Here is a 22,290-nt window from a genome sequence, read left to right as displayed (position 1 = left end):
ACATTTCAGTTGCATGGTCCACACCGGCTCTTTAACTTCTTGTTGTCTACACTTGTATTTCAACCCCAAACTGCCTATACTAGCATTCTAACTTTACATTACCTGCCTTAGCACTTCAGTCTTGCCAACATAAGATTGCACTCAGGATTGCTGCCCTTGATCTCCAACCTCATTATGCTTGTGCTAGCTGTCCAGCCTTTCACTGCACTACCAGGATGTCTTTGCATTGCCTGTCATTACTCTCCAGCCTGTGTTTGGAGATAGTGGTATGATGCTAAAAAGAGACCCTGCTTCAGTTCTGCATGAAGCCTGGGCACTTAAGACGGTTCATATGCTCCTCACATAGCTTCAGAAGAGAGGCATTTGCCTTTTAGAAGTTTTTCTATAGATCTCTTTGTGAGTAAAACACCTTGTTCCTCTTTGTATTATTTATCATAGGAAACTGTTTAAATGCTTAGGGCCTATCTGGACAGCTGTCTAGTTTACACCATATCATTCTGCTCCACACATTTTTGTCCCTCCTTATCCCCTCGACATCCTGACATAGAAATGGCCCATGGCATATTAGGAAGGTAGTTCTGGAGTGGTGTTTGGCTTGTTTTGCTATCCGCTCCAGCCATAAATATTCATAAAGACTCAAGTTGCCTGCTCAATTCCATGGGAGGAAAGAGAGGTCTTTGAATTGACTCACATTTCTTGTCTGTATATTTCCACCTCTAAGTACATATCTCTTCTCTGACCTCCATACACTTTGAATAAAATATCTCCTAGTGGGGTTTGGGGTTTGCTGAGAACTTTTGAGTACAGACTGTGGCCTCCAATCTCCCATTTTTAAAAGCTGTTTTGTATAGCACCAGCTGGGAAAAATGCTGATTTGTATGGATTCTTCACTTTATGTTTACCACAAAAAAAAGAGAAGATGAAATTGAGCTGTGTATTGGAATGATCAAATTCAGACGAATTTACTTTCCAGAATGGCTTGGTATAACTTGCCTAAGTGCTGCAAGCCAACGGATTTCAAACTTTACTTTTTTTTTTTTTTTTTTTTTTTTTTAAATGCTTAGCTGTACACCTGCCCCTCCTTCTACAAAATGGCTTTTGATATGGTAGCAGGTAGGATTATGCACAGTACTTAAAGGCCCAGATCACAGAACCAATCTATTAGTGCAGTGGAGATGGTTATTGCCATGAAATAGGAATAGTAGGACATTATGGTGTCTAAGAGTGTGTGTTTTTGCCTTCTGCTTTTCTCTCTTCAGCCCTAGCATCAGTGCCTCGTTATCCATCTTATTTTAACCTTGCCTAGTCTACTAAAAATGGAATCACAATACAATGTTGTAGATGTTCGGGAAAGTTGTCACTTTGAGAAAAATTATTGTGCATGAGATTTTGGTGGAATGTGAAATTGAAGTTATCATGTTAAAAAAAATCTCCCTTCATCCCTGTTAGAGTCATCCATGTTTGCATTTGTACTTGTGCCATTTAAAAGATGAGGGAGGTACTGTTTACTTGTACTATTTAGTTAGCTATGGGTAATATTTGGGATGGGGAACTTGTCAAGGGGAAATTTCCATATTCAAACTCAATAGCCTTTAGGATCTCAGGCTGCTATCTCTTACCTTCTTTATTATTTGTAATCATGCATATTTATACTTTTCTTTGTTTGATTTATTTGTCTGTTTGGGGGCTGAGGCTGAGGGCCATATCTCCTACAGACTTAGACCCTCAATCTGGGGATGGCAGGACTCAGGAATAGGCTACTACCCAAAGGCTTTGTAAGGGTTGATTTTCATCGATCCCTTAGAGTGAGGTAGAATACTTTCTCATTGATTCCCGTCATCGAATAAGGAAATTGGGTAGTTGTTTTATAGTGTGTATCATCTGCCTCTGTGTCCTAATGAAATTGCCATATTTCAGCCTCAACTTCATTAGAGTTAAGAGATTTATTTGTTAAAGGTAAATCTCCTATCTCTCCCCAACCCAAAATCTGCAACTCCCCAACCCCACTCTAACAATGCCTCCGCCTCCAAAGCAGCAGGCCTTTTCTGTTTCTGCATCTATCCACACTGAGACAATTGCCTGATGAGTGTTTGCCTATGATTTTCTATCTCTGTATGTACTGTTTTTTGCCTTGTAGTAACTCAGGTTGGTGTATCCCAAGGGCATAATATGTGTCCAGACCCTGGTATTCCAGAAAGGGGCAAAAGACTAGGCTCAGATTTTAGGTAAGTCCTTTTTGGATTCCTTCTTTTTTTGCATGTAAAGTATGTGGGGAATGTGGAGAGCCAGGGTTTGGAGTGACTAGAACAGATATAGAAAAGAGTATGAAATTTTGTAGTGGATTCAGGCTCCTGTCTTATAATAGCTACCATTTCTTATCTTTTGACAGGAAAGATGTCTTGTTTAAAATGTTTACAGTCTTATACTTTGGGGATATATTGAAGTTCCCCATTTGCTTCTATTCTTCAGAGTCACTCTTAGTTCACTATATTGAACACATTTAGAAAGTAGAACATATTTTAAATATGGGATTCAAAGAGTTCTTGTCAGTTTGTATTTGGTTTGGAGAACTAGGAAGGGATTCCAAGCTTTTGTGAATCTAAAAAGTCCTAGTCTACTCTTTCCCTCCAAAGTTTACAGCTATGCAGTCTCCCTGAGACTCAATATATATTTAAAATGCATGTGGCTGGATTACCCAATACTAGTAGCAGTGATCAATATTTAATCTTATTTTTCTGGAAATTGCTGTTTTGTTCATCAAGATACCAGTTAATTTATCCTAACCAAATTTTTCCCTTGAAATCCATATGAAGGAATGAACTTTATAGAGGGTCTTGAGTTGTTCATACTGTTCATTGTGAATTTTATTCAGGGGAAAAAAGAAAGTTACTGGGGAACACTATGAATGTGGGTGGTCAGGAAAGTTGACCTGCAGGACAAATGTCATGTCAACTTACTGTCTTTCAGGTTAGGTTCAAGCATCCAATTTACCTGCAATGAGGGTTATGACCTACAAGGATCCAAAAGGATCACCTGCATGAAAGTGAGTGACATGTTTGCTGCCTGGAGTGATCACCGACCTGTCTGCAGAGGTGAGGAGGGTAGACTAGTAGGTGAGGGAAAAAATCACATGGGATGGTGATAAGGAAGTAGGGTCAGTTCTCATAGGAAGAGGTAGACACAAGAAGGCAGGTCACAGAAGCTGGGCTCTTGCTATAATTAGATTCTTTATTCCCTTTGGACATTGAGCAGTAGATTTCAGCTTCTTTATCAGAAAAGTGGAGAGAGGCCTAGTCTACACTGAGATTAGATAGACAATTATTTTGAAATCCAGAAAAATGTAGTATGAGAGTTACCTTCTAGCATGAACATCATCATTCATTTGTTTTCACTTCTTCCTCTGAAAATTTTCTTACCTTCTTTCACAAAAAAAGGAGAAACAGTATGGTATCTAATGCTTTTCTATAGTATTTAATGAGAGAACCTGGAGGAAAGGATTATAGGCATAGTTCATTCTCAGGATCAGTAGCCTTACAGATTTCTTTCTCAGTTCAATTTAGCAATATATTATAATATACAAGATACTTTGTGGCCCCCTCCCAAAAACCAACAACAACAACAAAAAACCTAGTCCCTTGCTTGCCTTTAAGGAGCTTATAATTTTATCTATACACTGACAGCTAAGGGTAGTTTACTGAGGGTTGACATAGCATTATTGAGAGAAAATTAATATTAAAGAGATGATCTTTTACTGATCTAAGAAACTTGGAATCACTGAAAATAGAACACAATTTGCCAAGAGTGATCATTTGATTAATTTTAAGCTTTTTAAAAATTTAAATTTCTTTTAAATAAATAATATTTAAGAATATTTAAAAATTTTAAATCTATTTATATCTAGTACCTGTTTGGACATTTATATTTAGATTTATAGGTCTATGTGCAAACTTAATGTACTAACCATGTAACTTAATGTTATTACCTGGTCATTTAAAATTAAAATTAAAAAGGCTTCATAATATTCTGAGACAATGTATTGTGTATATTACAGATGAATTGGAGTTTTGGGGAAAACTTGCTAGGTATAGCAATCTTTATTTTTTTTCTAATAAATTTTTATTTATTTTTAATCACACTATTGTATGAATCATGTTGGGAGAGAAAAACCAGAACAAAATGGAAAAACCGTGGGAGAGACAAAAAAAAAAAAAAAAAATAAAAAAATAAATCAACATAGCATTATTGATTTACATTCAGTCTTCTTAGTTGTTTTCTGGATGCAAATGGAATTTTCTCTTCAAAATATATTGGGATTGCTTTGGATCACTGAAACACTAAGAAGAACCAAGTCTTCCTAGTTGATCATCACACATTCTTGCTATTATTGTGTACAATGTATTCCTGCTCCTGATTATTTCACTCATCATCAGTTCATGTAAATCCAGGCCTTTCTAAAATCAGCTTGTTCATCATTTTTTTTATAGAAAAATAATTTTCCATTATTTTCATATACCATAACTTGTTTGGCCATTCTCCAATTGATGAGTACCTACTCGTTTTCCAACTCTTTGATACCTCAAAAAGAATTTCTATAAACATTTTTGCACATATGGATCCTTTTCCTTCCTTTATAATTTCCTTAGGATACAGACCCAGTAATGACACTTGCTGGATCAAAGAATACGCACAATTTAATAGCCCTTTGGGCATAGTTCCAGATTGCTCTCCAGAATGTTTCAATCATTTCACAACTCCACCAACAATGTATTAGCATCCCCCAGTTTCCCACATCCCCTCCAACATTTAGCATTATCTTTTCCTGTCATCTTAGACAATCTGAGAGGTATGGAGTGATAACTCAGAATTGTTTTAAATTATATTTCTCTAATCAGTAGGTTAGATTTATTTATTTATAGCATTTTTTCATAGGACTATATGTAGCTTTAATTTCTTTCCCTGAAAATTGTCTGTTCATATCCTTTGACCATTTATCAATTAGGGAATGATTTGTAGTCTTATAAATTTAAGACTTTATATATTTTAGAAATGAGACCTCTATCTTTGTACTTCTCTTTTAATTTTTGTTTCTGTTGGTTTTGTTTGTGCAAAAACTTTTTAGCTTAATGCAATCAAAGCTGTCCATTTTGCCTTTCATAATGTTCTCTAGTTCTTTGTTCATAAATTCCTTCCTTCTCCAAAGATCTGATAGGTAAATTATTCCTTGCTCTCCTGATGTTTCATACCATAGGTATCATCCTTTATGCCCAAATCATGTACCCATTTTAATTTTATGTTGGTATGGAGTATAACATGTAGGTCTATGCCAAGTTTTTGACATATTATTTTTCACTTTCCCTGGCAATTTTTGTCAAATAGTTCTTATTCTAGAAGCTGGAGTTTGGGGGTTTATCAAATACAAGTCTGCTGTAAGCCTCAATTATTGTATAGTGTGTATCTAATCTATTTCATTGATCTACCACTCTGTTTCTTAGCCATTATCAAAAGTTTTTGATGACTACTGCTTTTATATTTATTTTTTTTTAAATCTGGAATGGACATCTTTTCTGATATTGACAGCCATCTTAGGTAAACATGTACTCTTTGTTTTATGATCTGTTTGAAATTAGTTAAAATGTTGGTACTCATCATGAATAATGGGAAAAAAAAAAAAAAGTTTCCCTACCAATTCATCTAATTTACAAGCTTATATGATTTTATCATGTGCAGAAGAATAAATTTTGTTTGAAAGGAACCCTTAAGGTTTTATTTTGTTCTACTAAGAAATAGTATTTTTAATAGAATTATACAATTAAAAAGTAGTAGGTATATTAGGATATTATATTTTCTAGGCTGATATGATTATAGATTTAAAGTTGGAAGCAATCTTTGATGACATTTTGTTGATACCCTGGAATTCTTAGAATCAGCAGGAGTCAAGATAAGCAAAAGTCTTTATTGTTGGTCTTTTACAGTTGAGGTCAGGGGATTAGATCTAGCAATCTCCACACCTCCTTCTTCTCTCTCCACCACCAAGAGAATGAATCAATATCCTCCTACTCCACCCACTGATCTCACTTCCCCTTCTTTGTCCACACCCACCTATCAAGCCAGCACAGAATAGTTAAGTAGGGTCATCCTCCAAAAATGTGGTAATAGAAAATTGTCCAATTGGTAATTAGCCTCAAGTGCCAGGTTACATTGCATCAGTTCTAGCCCTCTACATCTCCTGCTTTATTTTGTTTTAGAACACAGGTGGTCACGCTATCCCTGATTTCTCAGGGAGGCGAGAACCCCAAAAAGGAGATGATCACATCCTCCCTATCACACCCTCCCTACAACAATGAGGCTTTAGTTTGGTAGGCAGCCTAATACTTTTCTCTCAGACTTTTCTTTGGAACCTCCCAAATTCTGAGCTAGCTATAGCAATGTGTATATCAATCTCATCATCTATGTGCATATCCCTATAAAATCTATTGTCAAGGTAAGTGAATCTATCCATAGTATTCAAAACTTCTCCATTTGCTATGATTGATGATTCCAAATGTATGGTGCAATGCTGGCTGATGGAGAACCTTTTGTTTTCTGTTAGGCCAAAATTAGCATTAGTGACCAAAAAACAACCACCACATTCAGCTGTAAGACTCCATATGAGGCTTCAAACTGCTTAAGAACTGGGAATTATTCAGAACCAGTACAAGGATACCATCATAAAATCTGGTGTATTATACTGACAAACTTCTCCAAGTTATCAAGTTTTTCCATGATCTTCCCAAGCCCTCACAAATTACAGTCTCAGAGATCATGGTTAGATCAACAAATATCATAGACAAACCCCTGTTCTGCTACTTGCATTTTTTCCCCCTGGAATTGTTGGGCACCATATCAACCATCCATTGGCTCTTTCTGAAGTTATAATATCTCTTGAGTAGAGGACCATCTTCCACATCTTCCAGGTGAAGGATTAGCCTATTAAGGAAGATTCTGGCAAGAATCTTGGCAGTAATGACTAGGAGAGAGACCTCCTTGTAATTGTCACAGGACATCCTATTTCCTTTTCATTTATAGAGATAGATATTGGGGACATACTTAAACTACTGGGAGACAGTCTCCTCTTGTCATGTGACCTGGAAAATTTCAATCAGCTTTTTATATGAGCAGTGGTGCCCTTGTCTTGTAAATCTCAGCTGGAATAGGATCAGTACCAGATGCTTTGCCATAAGAGGAGCCTAAAAGCATCCACAACCAAAAGCATTGACCTCATTGAAGAAACCAGTAGATAGGCCAAAATTAAAGATAATAGGGAGAATGAAGAAGATTGAAGGTCAGTCTTCTGGAGAAGAAAGAAGAAGAATATACATATATGTGGGTTTGTCTTCACAAGTAGGTGAGATAGAGTGAAAGAGAGCAGGGAAAGACACCTTAGTGTAAGACAAAATGAGGAGTAGGTAAGAAGATAGTTCCTAGTGAGTGTTGTAATGGGTAGTTCTTTCATGAAAGAGTGTGGGGAAAAGGTAAAAATACTGGGATAGAATGAAATTAAGGTTAGGATTTAGAAATGAAATTGCAGTAGTCAGCTTAAAAGCAGCAACATTAATAGCTAAAGGTAAAATAGTTCTTCATAGATCATAGAATATTTTGCATTTATTGATCTCACACCAGTTCTATAAGGTAGGTGCTTTTAACTGAGATTGAATAGTTAAGTGACTTTCCCAAAGTCACACTTTCAGAAAGTATCAGAGGCAAGATTTGAATTTGGATCTTCCAGATTTCAATGATAGAATCCTCAAGATGGGACAGTTTCAGTATTGATAAGAGGCCATTAAAGTTGGTAATTAAAACATCATGGAAGAAAACAGTTTCAATTGAATACTGAGGTCACAAGTCATATTGTTCAATAGATTTATAAAAAAATGGAGAAGAGGAATTAAGATTATAGCCTAAAGTAGTCACTTAAATGCTTATTGGCTAATTTACAAATGCTCCTGGGATGATCTGACCTATTTGAATTGTAGGTTATTCTCCCTGCTGATCTTTTTCAACTTTCTGGTGCTTTTTGGTTTTTAATGAAGTCATATTGCTTGACTTTTTTTTTTTCAGTTTCCACTGTAATATTTTGCATTGTTTCTATTCAAACTAGTGTTGTTCTTGGCTACCACGTCTCTAAGGGGATTAAGTATTTTGTGGCTGGTGTGGTTTCTGTGGTAAACCTCCTTACCTCTTTAAGGTCTACTTTGCATTGATTTAAATTCATCTAAAATAGTAATGATTGTTTATTATCTTTATTTTAGGATATTTTACATATGTATCAAGTTTATTCTAACCAACTGATTTGAAGCTGCCTTTCTTGTTAATTTTGCATTTATTTATTTTTTTTTTCCCCAGTTTGTCAGGCCTGACTGCATAAGGATATTTTCTTTGACAAATCTTTGCTAACTCTATAGCAAGTCATTTCCTTTCTCTTAAAATATGGTCAATTTATTTTTCTTTGTGCATGATGTTGGTCACTGCTTACCACATCCAGGATGTTATTCTTCCTATTCTCAATAAAACAAATCATAGTGTTCATATGTGCCTCTTATATTTCTTGATCTTGAATCTTATCTTGAATGTTATTTTAAATATAATTTTCTTGCCATTTCCTCACTATGCTGACTATCATCTTCATCTAAATCTTTTCCATCCACAGCTCCCCATTACTGTAGAGAGTGACACCATTTTCCTAGTCTCTCAGGCTCCCAATGTCAATGTCATCCTCAATTATTTGCTCCTTTCCATATTCAATCTGTTGCCAAGGCTTATTTCACATTTACAAAATCTCTTGAATACACCCAATTTTTTTTCTTTGACATTGCCACCCCTCCAGTGCAGACCTTCAGCACCTCACTCCTGGACTACTGCAGTAGCCTGATGGTATGTTTACCTGTCTCAAGTTTTCTCTGACTCAAGGCCACTTTCCATTCAGCCACTAAGTATTTTCCTAAAACAGATCTGATTCATGTTACCCTTCTATTCAATAAACTCCAGTGGCTCCCTATTGCATCTAGGATTAAATATAAAATACTGTTGTCATTCAAGACTTTACCCCTCTCCCCCTTCAACATTTTCAGTCTTCTTTTATCTTACTCTCTGACACATACTTGTTGCTCCAGTAATATTGGTCTTCTGGCTCTTCCTTGAATAAAACACTCCATCTTTCAGGTCCAGGTATTTTATTTGGCTGTCCCCTATATCTGATATGTTTCTCTCCTTATCTCAAACTTCCTTGCTTTCTATAAACCCAGCTGAAATATCATCTTTTACAGGAAAACTTCCACAAGTCCACTTACTTCTAGTGCCTTTCCCTTGTCAATTATTTCCTATTTATTCTATAGCCTTTTTGCATGTTTCTTTTGTTGTTGTTGTTGTTGTTGTTGTTTCTTCTGTTAGATTGTAAGCTCCTTAAGGGTAAGGATTTTTTTTTTCCTCTTTTTATATTCCTAAGACTTAGCTCAGTACTTGGATGTAAGGACACAAAATTTGTACGGAGACAGACTATATTATAAGCTATGCCAGTAATAAATTCAAAAGTAAGGAGGCCAATTTTTTTTGTCCTAATATGTCAGTTGTAGGGACTCAGACATTCTGAGAGAATGTTGAGATATTAAAGAAATAAGGGCCCATACTAGCTTATTAAATATAAGTTTATTGAGATTGAGTGGGTTAATTAGATTGTTTAGAGAGGGTTACTCTTGAAATCCAGTCCTTGGATAGAATGGTGTAATGGATCCCTATACCAACTCCAGGGTAAATGGGAGATTAGAAAAAGAACAAAGAAGGAATATTGCCTGGGATGGCCAAGAATCGTCTACAAATGTTCTTATGTAGTAGTTGGAGCTTTTTAAAAATCTTATATTTATTTATTTCAGATAATTTACATTCTTCTATGGAGTTATAGGTGACGTTCCCACTCTGGTTACTATTGTACATTGTCCATAATGTGCATCTAATAATTGTTTATTAATTTATTCATCTTCCATCTCCTCCCCCAGTGAAAACTTTGAAATTATTCCTTTAGCAGTTCAGTACTGAGAAGTAAATTTTCATTTTTTCACCAATTAGCAAACAAACTTGATGTTTCCTTCCCTACATTTTCACATCTTGCCTAAAAGTATATACCCCTTGTTTTATCCTTTCCTTATTAGAATATAAATTGAAGACAGGGATGCAAGTTCTTTGCTTGTTTTTATATCCTCAGTACTTAGTTTACTATCTCGTGCAGAGTGAGTATTCAATAAAATCTTTTATATTTTAAAATTTATTTTATAACGAGAATGTCAAGACAGGTATAGCTTAGTAAGATTACAAACATTTATTATTTGCTAGATGGTTTGTGAATTATATGATATTTAGTCTTCTATGCCTCCCTCCCAGTTTTTCTGCCACCCCACAATTAGTAGAAAAAGACTTCAAAGGACTAAAATCCTTAATTCTGAATTTCAAAGCAGAGAGTTAATAGACTTAAACCAGTATTATTTAGGAAGATATTTCTAGACAACATTTATTTCTTAGCTCAGCAGTTTGAATGAGTGAATTTTTATAACCTTTTTTCTTCTTCCTTCCATCCCATTTACTCATAAAATTGTATATAGCATTTAAAGAAAAATGTCCATTTTTTTCAGGATTTATTGCAAAGAAAAGTCTCATCCATCAACCAGTTATAAGGTGCTTCTTTAAGTGAGGATGGTAGCTATTACATTAATGGATCACTTGTGTTTTAGGTAGTTATGAAGTCTGTTCTTCTCAGGCCTCAAATACAATTTAAAGGAAACGGTAAAACTTTTTTTTTTTTTTCCAAAGAGAAAAAAAAAATTCTCTTGAGACTTCCACTCTAAAGTCATTTTATGCTTAATCCTAAGATCGTCCTTGACATATGATTCTTGTGGTATAGATTGCACGCTTTTATGACACAATTATTTTGGTGACATTATCTTGGGCTAATATAATTCTTTTTCAGATTTATAATTTCTATTTCTCTCTAAATTTATGCATATTATGTTCCTTTGCTGCAAGTACTTTAAATACCATACTAATATCAGAAACCACATCTAGCCTGATTAGGTGTACTAAAAATTATTTTTACATTTCTATAATTAATTAACGGTTTTTAATGTTTAAAAAGAAATAATAAATGGTGATTCCTTTTATATCCCACCTAGGGAAGGACTGAAATATGATGAATAAACAAATTGGGGCAGAGAAAGGAAAATCCTTGTATAGAAGGAGAGAAAAATGAAGTTTAAATCAGGAACGAAGCAATCAGAAACCAAAAAAGTCAGGCCAGATCAGTTTTTAGGAGGGTTTTTTGGTTTGTTTTGATAAAGTAGGAAAAACCAATTGTAAAAGAGGTTGCAGACTTAGAGAGTGATCTTAAGATCTGTCACTTACTATTACTCAAGTAACTTTTCAAATCACTTAAATTCTATGGTCCTCAGTTTCTTTATCTGTAAAATAAAGAGGTTAGACTAGATGACTTCTGATATGCTTTCCACCTCTATATCTAAAATGCTTTAATCTTATTGGATTAGAAAGGATAATGTGGAGTGTCAATGGGGATGACCATTTGACTCATCCCTTTTCCTCAGGGTTTTAGTTTTTTAATAGCAGCTGCTTATATTCTCTAATTCTGTCTGCATTTTGTACTGGAATGTTGATGCAATTGAAGACTGGACCTACTGTTCAACTTCCTGGTCTAGTTGTATAATTGAAACTGTATACTTAAATTCCCCTTTTCCCAGGATGCTAACTTGGAAATTTGCTGTCCCTTAGTAGGAAGATACTGACAAAGGACATTTCCTATTTTGCATGCAAATTAACTCAAACATCTTCTCTTTAACACTGTACTTTTGCAGTCTAGCATATAGTAGGGAAAGGGATACCATAAAATACAAAAATTGTTGAAGAAAATGGGAATACTTAACTTAAATTAGAGAAAACATGGGTCTTAATATGCAGGGAGTAACTGTTTTGGGTTCCCTCCCCTTCAAAAAAAGCAGCACAATAGGTACAAGAGGCATAACACATTTAGACTTGATATAAAGAAAATATTAACAATTAAGAGTTATTTTAAAGTAGAATGGGTTTCCTTAGGAAATATAATGAGTTTCTTATTAAGGAAACTAGGTTTTGTAGTGAATGGGGGGAGAGGGAAAAGTCAGGAATAAGTATTAAATACCCGCTATGTGACAACTATATTTTGGGTTCTGTACTAAGCATTTTATAAATATTATCTCATTTGGTCCTCACAAGAACCTTGATATTTCTGCTACCAATTTTGAAGTTAATAAAACTGACACAGACATCAGTGACTTATACAGGGTTGTACAACTAAGGTGCAGATGTCACTCAGGTCCTTCTTATTTCTGATTCATTTCTCTGTCCTCTGTGCTATCTTGAATATCTCTAGATAGAACACTGGAGTTGTAGCATTATTTAAAAAAAAAAAAAATGCTGTTTTAGACCTTAACCTGGTCAATTAAAAGCAAACTCAGAAAATAAGATGGAAGGAATTTATTGGCACCCCAAGGCATCAGAGTTGTAATGGCTGAGCCTATGAATTCCACCTTCCCAGGTGCTTTTATTTCTGGGCAGCTAGTGGCACAGTGGTTAGAGCTCTGGTTCCTGGCATCAGAAAGATCTGAATTCAAATCCAACCTCAGACACTTACAAACACTGTGTGACTCTGGGAAATTCACTTAACTCTGTTTGCATCAGTTTTCTTATCTGTAAAGTGAGCTGGAGAAGGAAATAGCAAACCATTTCTTATATCTTTGTGAAATACTAATGAGATTACAAAGAGCAGGTGTGATTAAATCAACGGAACAACAATAGCTGCTTTTATTTGTTGGTTTCTTTATTTATTTTTAGTACACTTAAAATTTTTTATTGAGAGCTTCCTGGAAAATAAGAATTATTAGCCACTAGGCAAATTCAAACACAATTATTTTGTTACAAGGATATGTTGAAAATATCCAATAATGAAGCAGATTTTGTCACTGGTGTTCTGATAAGCCATGTCAAAACCAGAGCACAATCCACCTCTAACCTGTGGATGGCCTGAACCTAACAAAACAGGTTAGAGATAGGAGATCCAGGAAGCAGAGTAGTTTTAATTTCAAAATAAGGGAAATGGATTGCATTCAAGGACACCTGTACCAGAACCCCAATCCTTGTGGAGGAGCTGAGGTGGTATGGGGAGTTATCAATATTTATTTCAATGGCTACCAGTAAGCCTGGACAAGGAAAGGTAAAACCAACAATGTGATAAGTTTGATTCACAGCAGGACTTTATGAGCAGAAAAAATTCTGGGATTTTGCTCTGACTGAAATCATCTAGAGGGTGAGTGCAAAGGATTGTTGTTATATCAAGGCCAAGGAACAGCTTGCTTTCTGGGTTGGCTCCTAACTAACTAACATCTTGACACAATACACAGTCAATGGCCTCAGGATTATTTTGAAAGTTAAGATCAAATTCTTTATTTGTATTTAATCAGAGAGGAAAGCTGCACTGTGGGGTTATTCTTCATGGCTGGGACCCACCAATTCAGAGCAAGGGTTTGGTCCATGAAATCGGCTATCTCATATCATTCAAACTATTCAAATAGGACTAGACAACATAATCAATCACAGATACAGAAATTTTACCGAGCAAAGTTGTCTTCTGTCAGGTAAAAATTCCCTCCAATTTGTTGAATTCCTTAGGAAATTCTGCATTCTTGGCAATACATCTTCTATGTATCCTTGGCCAAAAATGTTAGCTTAGAAAACAATACTAAAATCATCTTTTGTAAAACTTACTTATATGGATCTTGTGGATGAATTTATATAGGTATTCACAAATAATGAAAGATTTTCTTGTCTCCATTACTGGTACTAAACCAAGGTGTTGCTTCTTGAAAAACCACTTCAGCTTGTTTTTCAAGTTAATATGATGACTTTATACCTTTGGCCAATAATAACAAAACAATTTGCATATGAATTTAAGAAAATCTGATTGATAGACCTTTTAATGAGGAGGTGGGATTAGTGTTTCCTTAGCTCCTCCCCTTTACAGCATCTTTAAGAGATAGGATTAATGCTAAGGAGATGGAATATGGTTGGTAAAAATGGGATTTTCCCTGATGAAATAGGCAAAAGAGAACTATTTATTCCAATGGGATACTAAAATGATTGAGCCTTTTCTAGCAGGCTGGCTGAGTACCATAACCAAAGATTGAGCTGGGTTAAAACACAGGGCTCATTTAAAATGACTCTGTTCTAACAGCTGACTTTGAATGGTGTGTACAATTTAATTTTGAGGAGAGTGCACAAACAACTGAGTAGATCAGGAAATATAGTAGGGGTGATTAATGAGCTGATCTCAAAAGGAAATTGGAGTTTCTTGGGCATTAAATGACAAAAGGGTGATTTCAGGCATGGGAGTGGTAAATGGCATGCTGTATATAGGAGTGTGCCAGTAGGTTAGTTTGCTATGAATAATTATTGTTGTGTGTTCTTTAATTTCGAAGAAGACTAATGACATCATGGGTGATGTTTTAACTTATGCTTGAATTTGATTTAAGTGAAGCAGAGTTGTACAGTCATCAACCTCACTCTCTCTTCTTGAGTCATCAAAGTTTATCCCAGTCTGAGATGCAGTGGATGATTTTGGTATCTTCCATTTCTAATTAAATCATAAGTTCTCTCCATGGCCTTCTTTGTCCACTTCATGGCCATTTGAATAAACAGTTTACCCATTTCATCAGGGAAAGTTTTCACATGCTTGGGGTAGACATCCATCTAACTCACCAACAGTTTTGAGACCTGTCAGTTACCTTCTAATATCGTTTAGACCATCTGAAAAGCTGTTTTTTTTTTTTTTTTTTTTTAACCAGTGTTTCTGTTGTGCATACTACAGCTACATAGAACAATAGATAAGAGTTAGGTGATTCAGGTGAACACTAGAAAAAGGTAGCTGGAAGCCAATCATGAAGAGCTTTAAAAGCCAAGTTGAAGATTTTTCATTTTATTATAGAGACAGTGAAGAACCAAAAAAGATTTTTGAGTAAGAACAGGGCAGAGCCAGATTTATATTTTAGAATATCAGCTTATAAATTGTGTGAAGGGTAAATTGGAAGGGGAGAGACTAAAACCCAGGAAAAAAGTTAAAAGTTGTCATATTAAATTTGGTCCAGAAGGGATGGAGGCCTGAGTTTTAATAGTACTTGTACAGTAAATGGAGAGGCAGAGGCAAGAGATGTTGTGGGTATAGAAAAGACTGAGTTTGGCATCTAATTGGATATGAGGGTAGAAGCGAAGAATCAAGGATGGCTACAGACCCTAGGCATCTGGAGAATGTTCATTATATCATGTCAAAATATATATTTGGAAAAGTTAGATGTTGGAGAAAATATAACGAGTTCTGTTTTTGGATAGATTGAGTTTAATATAGCAAAAGGACATCCAGGCGGCAGTATCCAGAAGGCAGCCGATAATGAAGGCTGAAAGCTCAAGAGAGAAAATAAAGACATATGTAGATTTGACAGTCATTTTCAGAGACATTTTAATCAAATGTTTGGGTTTCTAAAAGTTTCAATATCTAGATTTTAGAAGGAATTTGGACAGCTAGGTGGTTCAGTGGATAGAGCTCAGAGCTTAAAGTCAGGAAGTCCCAGGTTCATGTACTACCCCAGACACTTAACTGTATAATCTTGGGCAAGATTCCTAACTTCCTCATTTTTAAAAGGGGAATAATAATAATAATAATAATGGCTATGCCATAGGATTGTTGTGAAGATCAGGTGAGTGAATATGTGTAAAAGTACTTTGCAAGCTTTAAAATTAATCAGTCAATAAATGTTTATGTGCCACACCCTAGTCTTAAGTACTGGAAATAAAAAGAAAGTGAAAAACTAATCTCTGCCCTCACAATCTAATGGAAGCAACAACATTCAAATAACTATGTACAAAATGTGTGTGTTTACACAAGCCTAAGAAGACTATGTAAATGTCAGGTATAATTATTAACTCCTCTTTAGGTATATGCTGGATTACATGTTTCCTGAGCTTCTTTTCAACTCTGAGATTTTATGATCCTATTATCTCCTGAGTCATATATTCTTGAATGTCCACAATTAGCAATAGCAGATGAAAATTCAAAAGCATGTAGTTGTGATCAAGGTAAACCTATTATGATCAAGATCAAATACTTCTGAAGTAAGAAAAGGTATGTTAATTGATAGGTAACAAGATTTACTACTAAAATAATTGGGAAGAGATGATCTTCTGGTTTAGAGATTGTTGGTTATGAGTTATGGCCAGATTTGTACTCCAATGAACCTCAATGTTGTCTGGTGCGATAATGGTTAACCCTTTTCTAGACCATTTTGATTGCTGGTAGTTGAGCTACAAGTTAACATGAGCATCTTTCACCTCTCCTACATAGTCATTAACTTCAGGACATTTTATATATTAGGTAAGTATAAGAGAGGTGGGGAAAACAAAAACAAATAAACCTAAAGTAGAAACTATAACTTATAGTAGAAATTACTATTTCCTGAGTGGGTGAGTTAAGACAAAGTCCTATTTTAGACAGTGGGGTGGCCAAGTCAAGTCTTTTAGTGCTACCTCTATCCTTCTAGTTATCCAGGTTTGTTAAGCAGCTGTTTTCTTTGCTTTTCCCGTCTTATTTACCCTTATAACCATCTTGTTGCTAACTTTTAGTTGTTGGTTCTTGTCAATTCCATTTTCACATCATCTTTTACACTTGACTTCAATATTTCATTCTTTCCTCACACAGATACTTCTTTATTTTAGATCTTTTTTTACCTCTCACCTGGTAGCTGCATGACATAGAAAGTGTGCATTTTCTCAGGTCATGAAGATTGAGTTCAAATCCTATATTTGCTAGCCGTGTGACTCAATCTCTGTCTACTTCAATCTCCTCAACTGTAAAATGGAAAATAATAATAGTACTTACCTCTAAAATTTGTTATGAGGATAAAATGAAATAATATTTATAAGCTGTCTGGCATACTGCTTGACACATGTTAGGCAATTAATAAATGCATGTTTTCCTCTGTCCCTCCTTTCATATTTTTATTTAAATATTTTATTTCTTTCCCAATTTTATGTAAAAACAGTTTTAACAATTTTTCAAAATTTTGAGTTCTAAATTCTCTCTTCCCTTTCCTCTTTCAGAAGGTAAGCAATTTGTTGTAGATTATATATGTGCTGTCATGCAAAACTTATTTCCATAGTACTCATATTGTGAAAGAAAACAGACCAAAAACCAAAACATCAAACAGCAAAACAACAAAAACAAGAAAAAAGCATGCTTCAATCAGCATTCATATGCCATATGTTCTTTCTTTGGGATTTTTTTTTTTCCTATTAAGTACTTCAGAAATTATCTGAAATCATTGTATTATTGAGAATAACTAAGTCATTCAAATTGATCATCATACAATATGGCTGTTACCAATGTCTTCTTTTTTTTACTTATTTTACTTTGTATCAGGTTTTTGGGTTTTTTTGGATAGCATCTTATTTGTTATTTTTATAATACAAATTATTCCTTCACAATCATATATCACAACTTGTTCAGCTGTTCCCCAGTTGATGGGCATCCTCTCAATTTCTAAAAATCTGCCCTCACAAAAAGATGTACTATAAATGTTTTGTTTTTTTTTTTTACACATATGTCCTTTTCCTTTTTGGTTTTTATCTCTTTGGGATACACATCTAATAGTGGTATTGGGTCAAAGATTTTGGAGCCCTTCAAGCATAGTTCCAAATTAATTTCCAGAATGGTTGCATAAATTCACAAATTTACCCACAGTACCTTATTGTCTCAATTTTCCTGCATCCCCTCCAACATTTGTCATATTAGTCAATCTGATAGCTATGAAGTGATACCTCAAAATTGCTTTAATTTGCATTTTTTAATTAATAGTGATTTAGAGCATTTTTCATAAGACCTATAAATAGCTTTGATTACTTTATCTGAAAATTGTCTGTTCATATACTTTGACTATCAATGAGAGGATAGCTCTAATTTTTAAAAATAAATTTGACTAATCTCTTTACATTTTAAAGAAATGAGGCCTTTATTAGAGAAACTTGCTTTAAAATATTTATGCTTATATTTTATAATTATGATTATGTATATGATTATATTTATAATTATAATAAAACATTTATGATTAATATATATTTCCCTCAATTCTATTTCTTCCTGTTTATCTCATTATTTTTCTCTCTCTCTCCCTCCCTCCTTTCACTGTATCCATCCTTTAAAGTGTTTCGTTTCTGGCCATGCCCTCTTCTTTCAGTGTTCCATCAACTCTTATTCTCTTTCCCTTCTACTTTTCTTTAGGGGAAGATAGATTTATAATCCCACCTGAATGTATATATCATTCCCTTTTTCAGCCAAATCCTTTCAAAGTTCAAAGGTTGTCCCCTATTCCTCCCTGCTATTGTAAAAGTTCTTTTGTACCTCTTTTAGCTGAGATAATTTATCCTATTCTGTCTTTTCCTTTACCCTTCTTCTAGTGTATTCCTCTTTCTTATTCTTCATTTTGTTTATTTATTTATTTATTTTTAATCTCCTCATATTCAACTCATCCCCATTCCCTGTGTCTATGAAGACTCCTAATTGCACTAATAATGAAAAGCTCTTTAGGAGTACAAGTATCATCTTCCCATGAAGAAATATAAACAATTTAATTTTATTGAATCTCTTATGATTTCTCTTTTCTTTTTACTCTTTTGAGCTTCTCTTCAGCCTAGTATTTAAAGCTCAGATTTTTCATTCAGCTCTGGTCTTTTCATCAGGAATGCTTGAAAGTTCTTTCTTTCTTTCTTTCTTTTTTTTTTTTTTTTTTTTTTTTTGAATGTTTATTTTTTCACCTGGAGGATGATACTAACTTTTGCTAGGTAAGTGATTTTTGGTTGTAATCCTTTGCCCTTCATAATATCATGTTACAAACCTTCTGATCCTTTAGAAGATGTTAAATCTTGTGTTATACTATGTTTTTACAATATTTGAATTGTTTCTTTGGTTGCTCGCAATATTTTCTTCTTTAACTAGGAGCCCTGGAATTTGGCTATAAAATTCCTGGGAGTTTTTATTTGGGAACTATTTCAGGAAGAGATCAGTGGATTCTTTCAATTTTGATTTTACCCACTCCTAAGATACCAAGAGAGTTTATTTTGATGATTTCTTGAAAAATGATGTCTAGGCTCTTTTTTTTTTTTGGTTGATCATAGTTTTTAGGTAGTTCAAGAGTTATGGATTCATTAGCTTCCCTTTGGCTAGTTCAAGTTTTTAAGGAATTATTTTTTTCTGTGAGCTTTTGTACCTGTTTTCATTTTGTCAATTCTATTTCTTAAGGAATTCTTTTCTTCAGTGAATCTTTGTACCTCTTTTATCATTTGCCCTATTCAGGTTTTTTAAAAGCTGTTATTTTCCTCAGAATTTTTTGTGGCTCCTCTACCAAGCTAATGACTCTTTTTTCCACATTTTTCTAATATTACTCTCATTTCTTTTCCCATTTTTTTCTTCTACCTCTTTTATTTAACTTTTTAAAAAAGCTTTTCCAGGAATTCTTTTCTTTTGAAGTGGCCTGAGACCAATTCACATTTTTTCTTTAAGGTTTTTGCAGGGGCTTTGACTTTGTTGTCTTTTTCTGAGCTTGTATTTTGATCTTCCCCATTATCATAGTAACATTCTATGGTCAGGTGTTTTGTTTTGTTTTTTGTTTTGTTTTTGTTTTTATTTTTTATTTTTAGTTTGCTTATTTCTCCAGCCAATTTTTTACATTTAATTTAATGTTAAAGTTGCCTTTGGCTATTGGGGTTTCAGGCTTTAGGTTTTTGTACAGCTATTTTCACTCTATAAATTTTTAATTCTTCTACTGGTGTATTTGTTACTCTCCTTGACTGTACTCTGGTCTGTGAATGATCATAAGCACTGTTTTCTATCCTGGAATTGAACCACATTCTTTTTTTTTTTAATTTATTAATTTTATAATTATATATATATATATATATATATATATATATATATATATATATATATATATATATATATATATATATTTGACAGTACATATGCATGGGTAAATTTTTTTTTTTTTTTTTTTTTTTTTTTTTTTTTTTACAACATCCCTTGTATTCACTTTTCCAAATTTTCCCCTCCCTCCCTCTACTCCCTCCTCTTGATGACAGGCAATCCCATATATAATAAATGTTGAACCACATTCTTGTGGCTGCAATCTCTAGAGTACTAGTGCTTTTCATCATCATGGGATTGTGACCCAGAATAGCAACCCAGATAGTGCACTCAGTGCCATCAAAGGAACTTCTGTAATCCCCTTACTATGTGTGAACTAAGAACTCCAAAAACTGTAGCTGCCACTATTGTTGTGACTGATTCAGTTACCTCCCAAGCCCTGCTGTTAATTTGCTGAGGTGGCTTGCAGCAGTGCAGCTTGAGCTAGATTATATTGTACTCTCATCCCAGCATGATAAATCTTTCCTGTAGACCTTCTAAATTGTCTTGAATTAGAAAATTGTTTCACCTTATCCTTTTGTGGTCTCTGCTGCTCAAGAATTTGTTTTGAGGTTTTACTTAAAGTTGTTTGGAAGTGAATTTGGGAGAGCTCAGGTGAATCCCTGCCTTTTCTATGCCATGTTGGCTCTACCCCTACTGCTTTTCAATTGTATTAGAACCTTAATTGGCCTTCTTTGTGCATATTCTCCATCATCAATATCTTCTTCATACAACTTACAAACTAATATTCCATGGCACTGTTTTACTTCACTACTCTAAAATTTTCAATGTCTAATTATTGTTTATAGAAAAATTTATAAAATCAGCATGACATTTAAATCCCTTAAAAATCTGTACCTCATCCACCTTTCTGGACTTCTCTAATATTAGTAACCCTTTTTTATACACTATTCAGGCTGTTACAGAAAACACCATTAAAATTCAGTGCACCAAGATTATGGGATACTGCTCACATTCTAGCCACATTTACAAGCTTTTCTCCAAAGTATATTCCATTTCATCTTCATTATTTGATGTATATTCCACATGCATGAAATTTACTCCCCTCCTTTAAGATATTAACATGAGACTTTTGCTTATTTCTCACTCCATCTTATGGGCTATTTTTCTTCTGAAATTATTTTCTGTTTACTTAAATGTATACATGTGATATCCTGACAAAATAAATTCCTGGAGAGCAAAAATTTTTTCTTTTGTTGTTTGTGTTTGTTTGTGTTTTTGTTTTATATACTTTTGTACAGAGGTGTTATGGTACTCTGGCCTCCGTCAGATGAAGTGGATTTGGTTCTCTCTGAAGCATGTTAATGAATGTGTCCAAGGGCCAGTCATTTAATCATTTATCCCTCCAGATAACTATAAGGCTTTAAATTGCAGAAAAGTTGCTGATTTGCATTAGTAGAGGTAATTTTCTCACTAGGAGTTCCAACAGAGGCAGTCAGGTGGCACAGGAGATAGAACCTTGAGCCTGAGGTCAGGAAGACTCCTCACATACTTGACACTATTAGTTGTGTGATCCTGGACAAATAAATTTGGTCTCCTTTAGTTTCTTCAAGTTAAAAAGGTAAATAATAACACATCTTGAAGTTTTGTGAGAATCAAATTAGATAACGTCTGTAAAATGTTTATTATAGAACCTGGGACATATCAGGTATTTAATAAATACTTATCTCGTTTCTTCCAATATTAAGCAATTTATAGGTCTGGAACAAAAACAACTACCAGTGTCTTTTATATAGTAGGACCTTATTTGTTGAATGAAATAGTTTAAAATGTAACACTCAGAATATTTTTTATGTGACTATTGGACTTGGGAGTGATGGGCTAGGAAAAGGTGAATGTTTACCTAGAAGGCCATTGAGAATGTTGTAGATAAACTTGATTAAAATTTTTGAAGCACAGAAAGACTAAAATAAAGGAAATCTAGGAAACTCAGTGGGTAGAGTACTCACCCTGTCAGGAAGACTCATCTTCCTGAGTTCAAATAGGCCCTCAAAATTTACCAGCAGGGTGACCCTGGATAAGTCACTTATCCTTTTTGTCCCAGTTTCCTCAGCTGTCAAATGAGCTTGAGAAGAAAATGGCAAACCACTTTCTTTGGCAAGAAAACTCCAAATGGGGTCATGAAGAGTCAGGACTGAAGCAATTGAACAAGGATGAAGGATGAAAAGGATGAAAAGACAAACTGAGGAGAAAAAATTCCC

General features: G+C 34.4%; 1 protein-coding gene across 1 annotated transcript in view; it reads left to right on the top strand.

Annotated features, from left to right (window-relative positions):
* CSMD2 (CUB and Sushi multiple domains 2) overlaps nt 1-22,290 on the top strand; it is a 988,708-nt gene that overhangs the window by 583,890 nt on the left and 382,528 nt on the right. The window contains 2 exon segments of the mRNA XM_074305059.1: nt 2,138-2,225; nt 2,968-3,092. Of these exon segments, the coding sequence (XP_074161160.1) occupies nt 2,138-2,225; nt 2,968-3,092 (213 nt within the window).

Source organism: Sminthopsis crassicaudata, chromosome 3, assembly GCF_048593235.1.
Source record: "Sminthopsis crassicaudata isolate SCR6 chromosome 3, ASM4859323v1, whole genome shotgun sequence".
Lineage (NCBI taxonomy): Eukaryota > Metazoa > Chordata > Mammalia > Dasyuromorphia > Dasyuridae > Sminthopsis > Sminthopsis crassicaudata.
The sequence above is the reverse complement of the archived record's forward strand: the minus strand, read 5'-3'. Positions and strand labels throughout refer to the sequence as shown.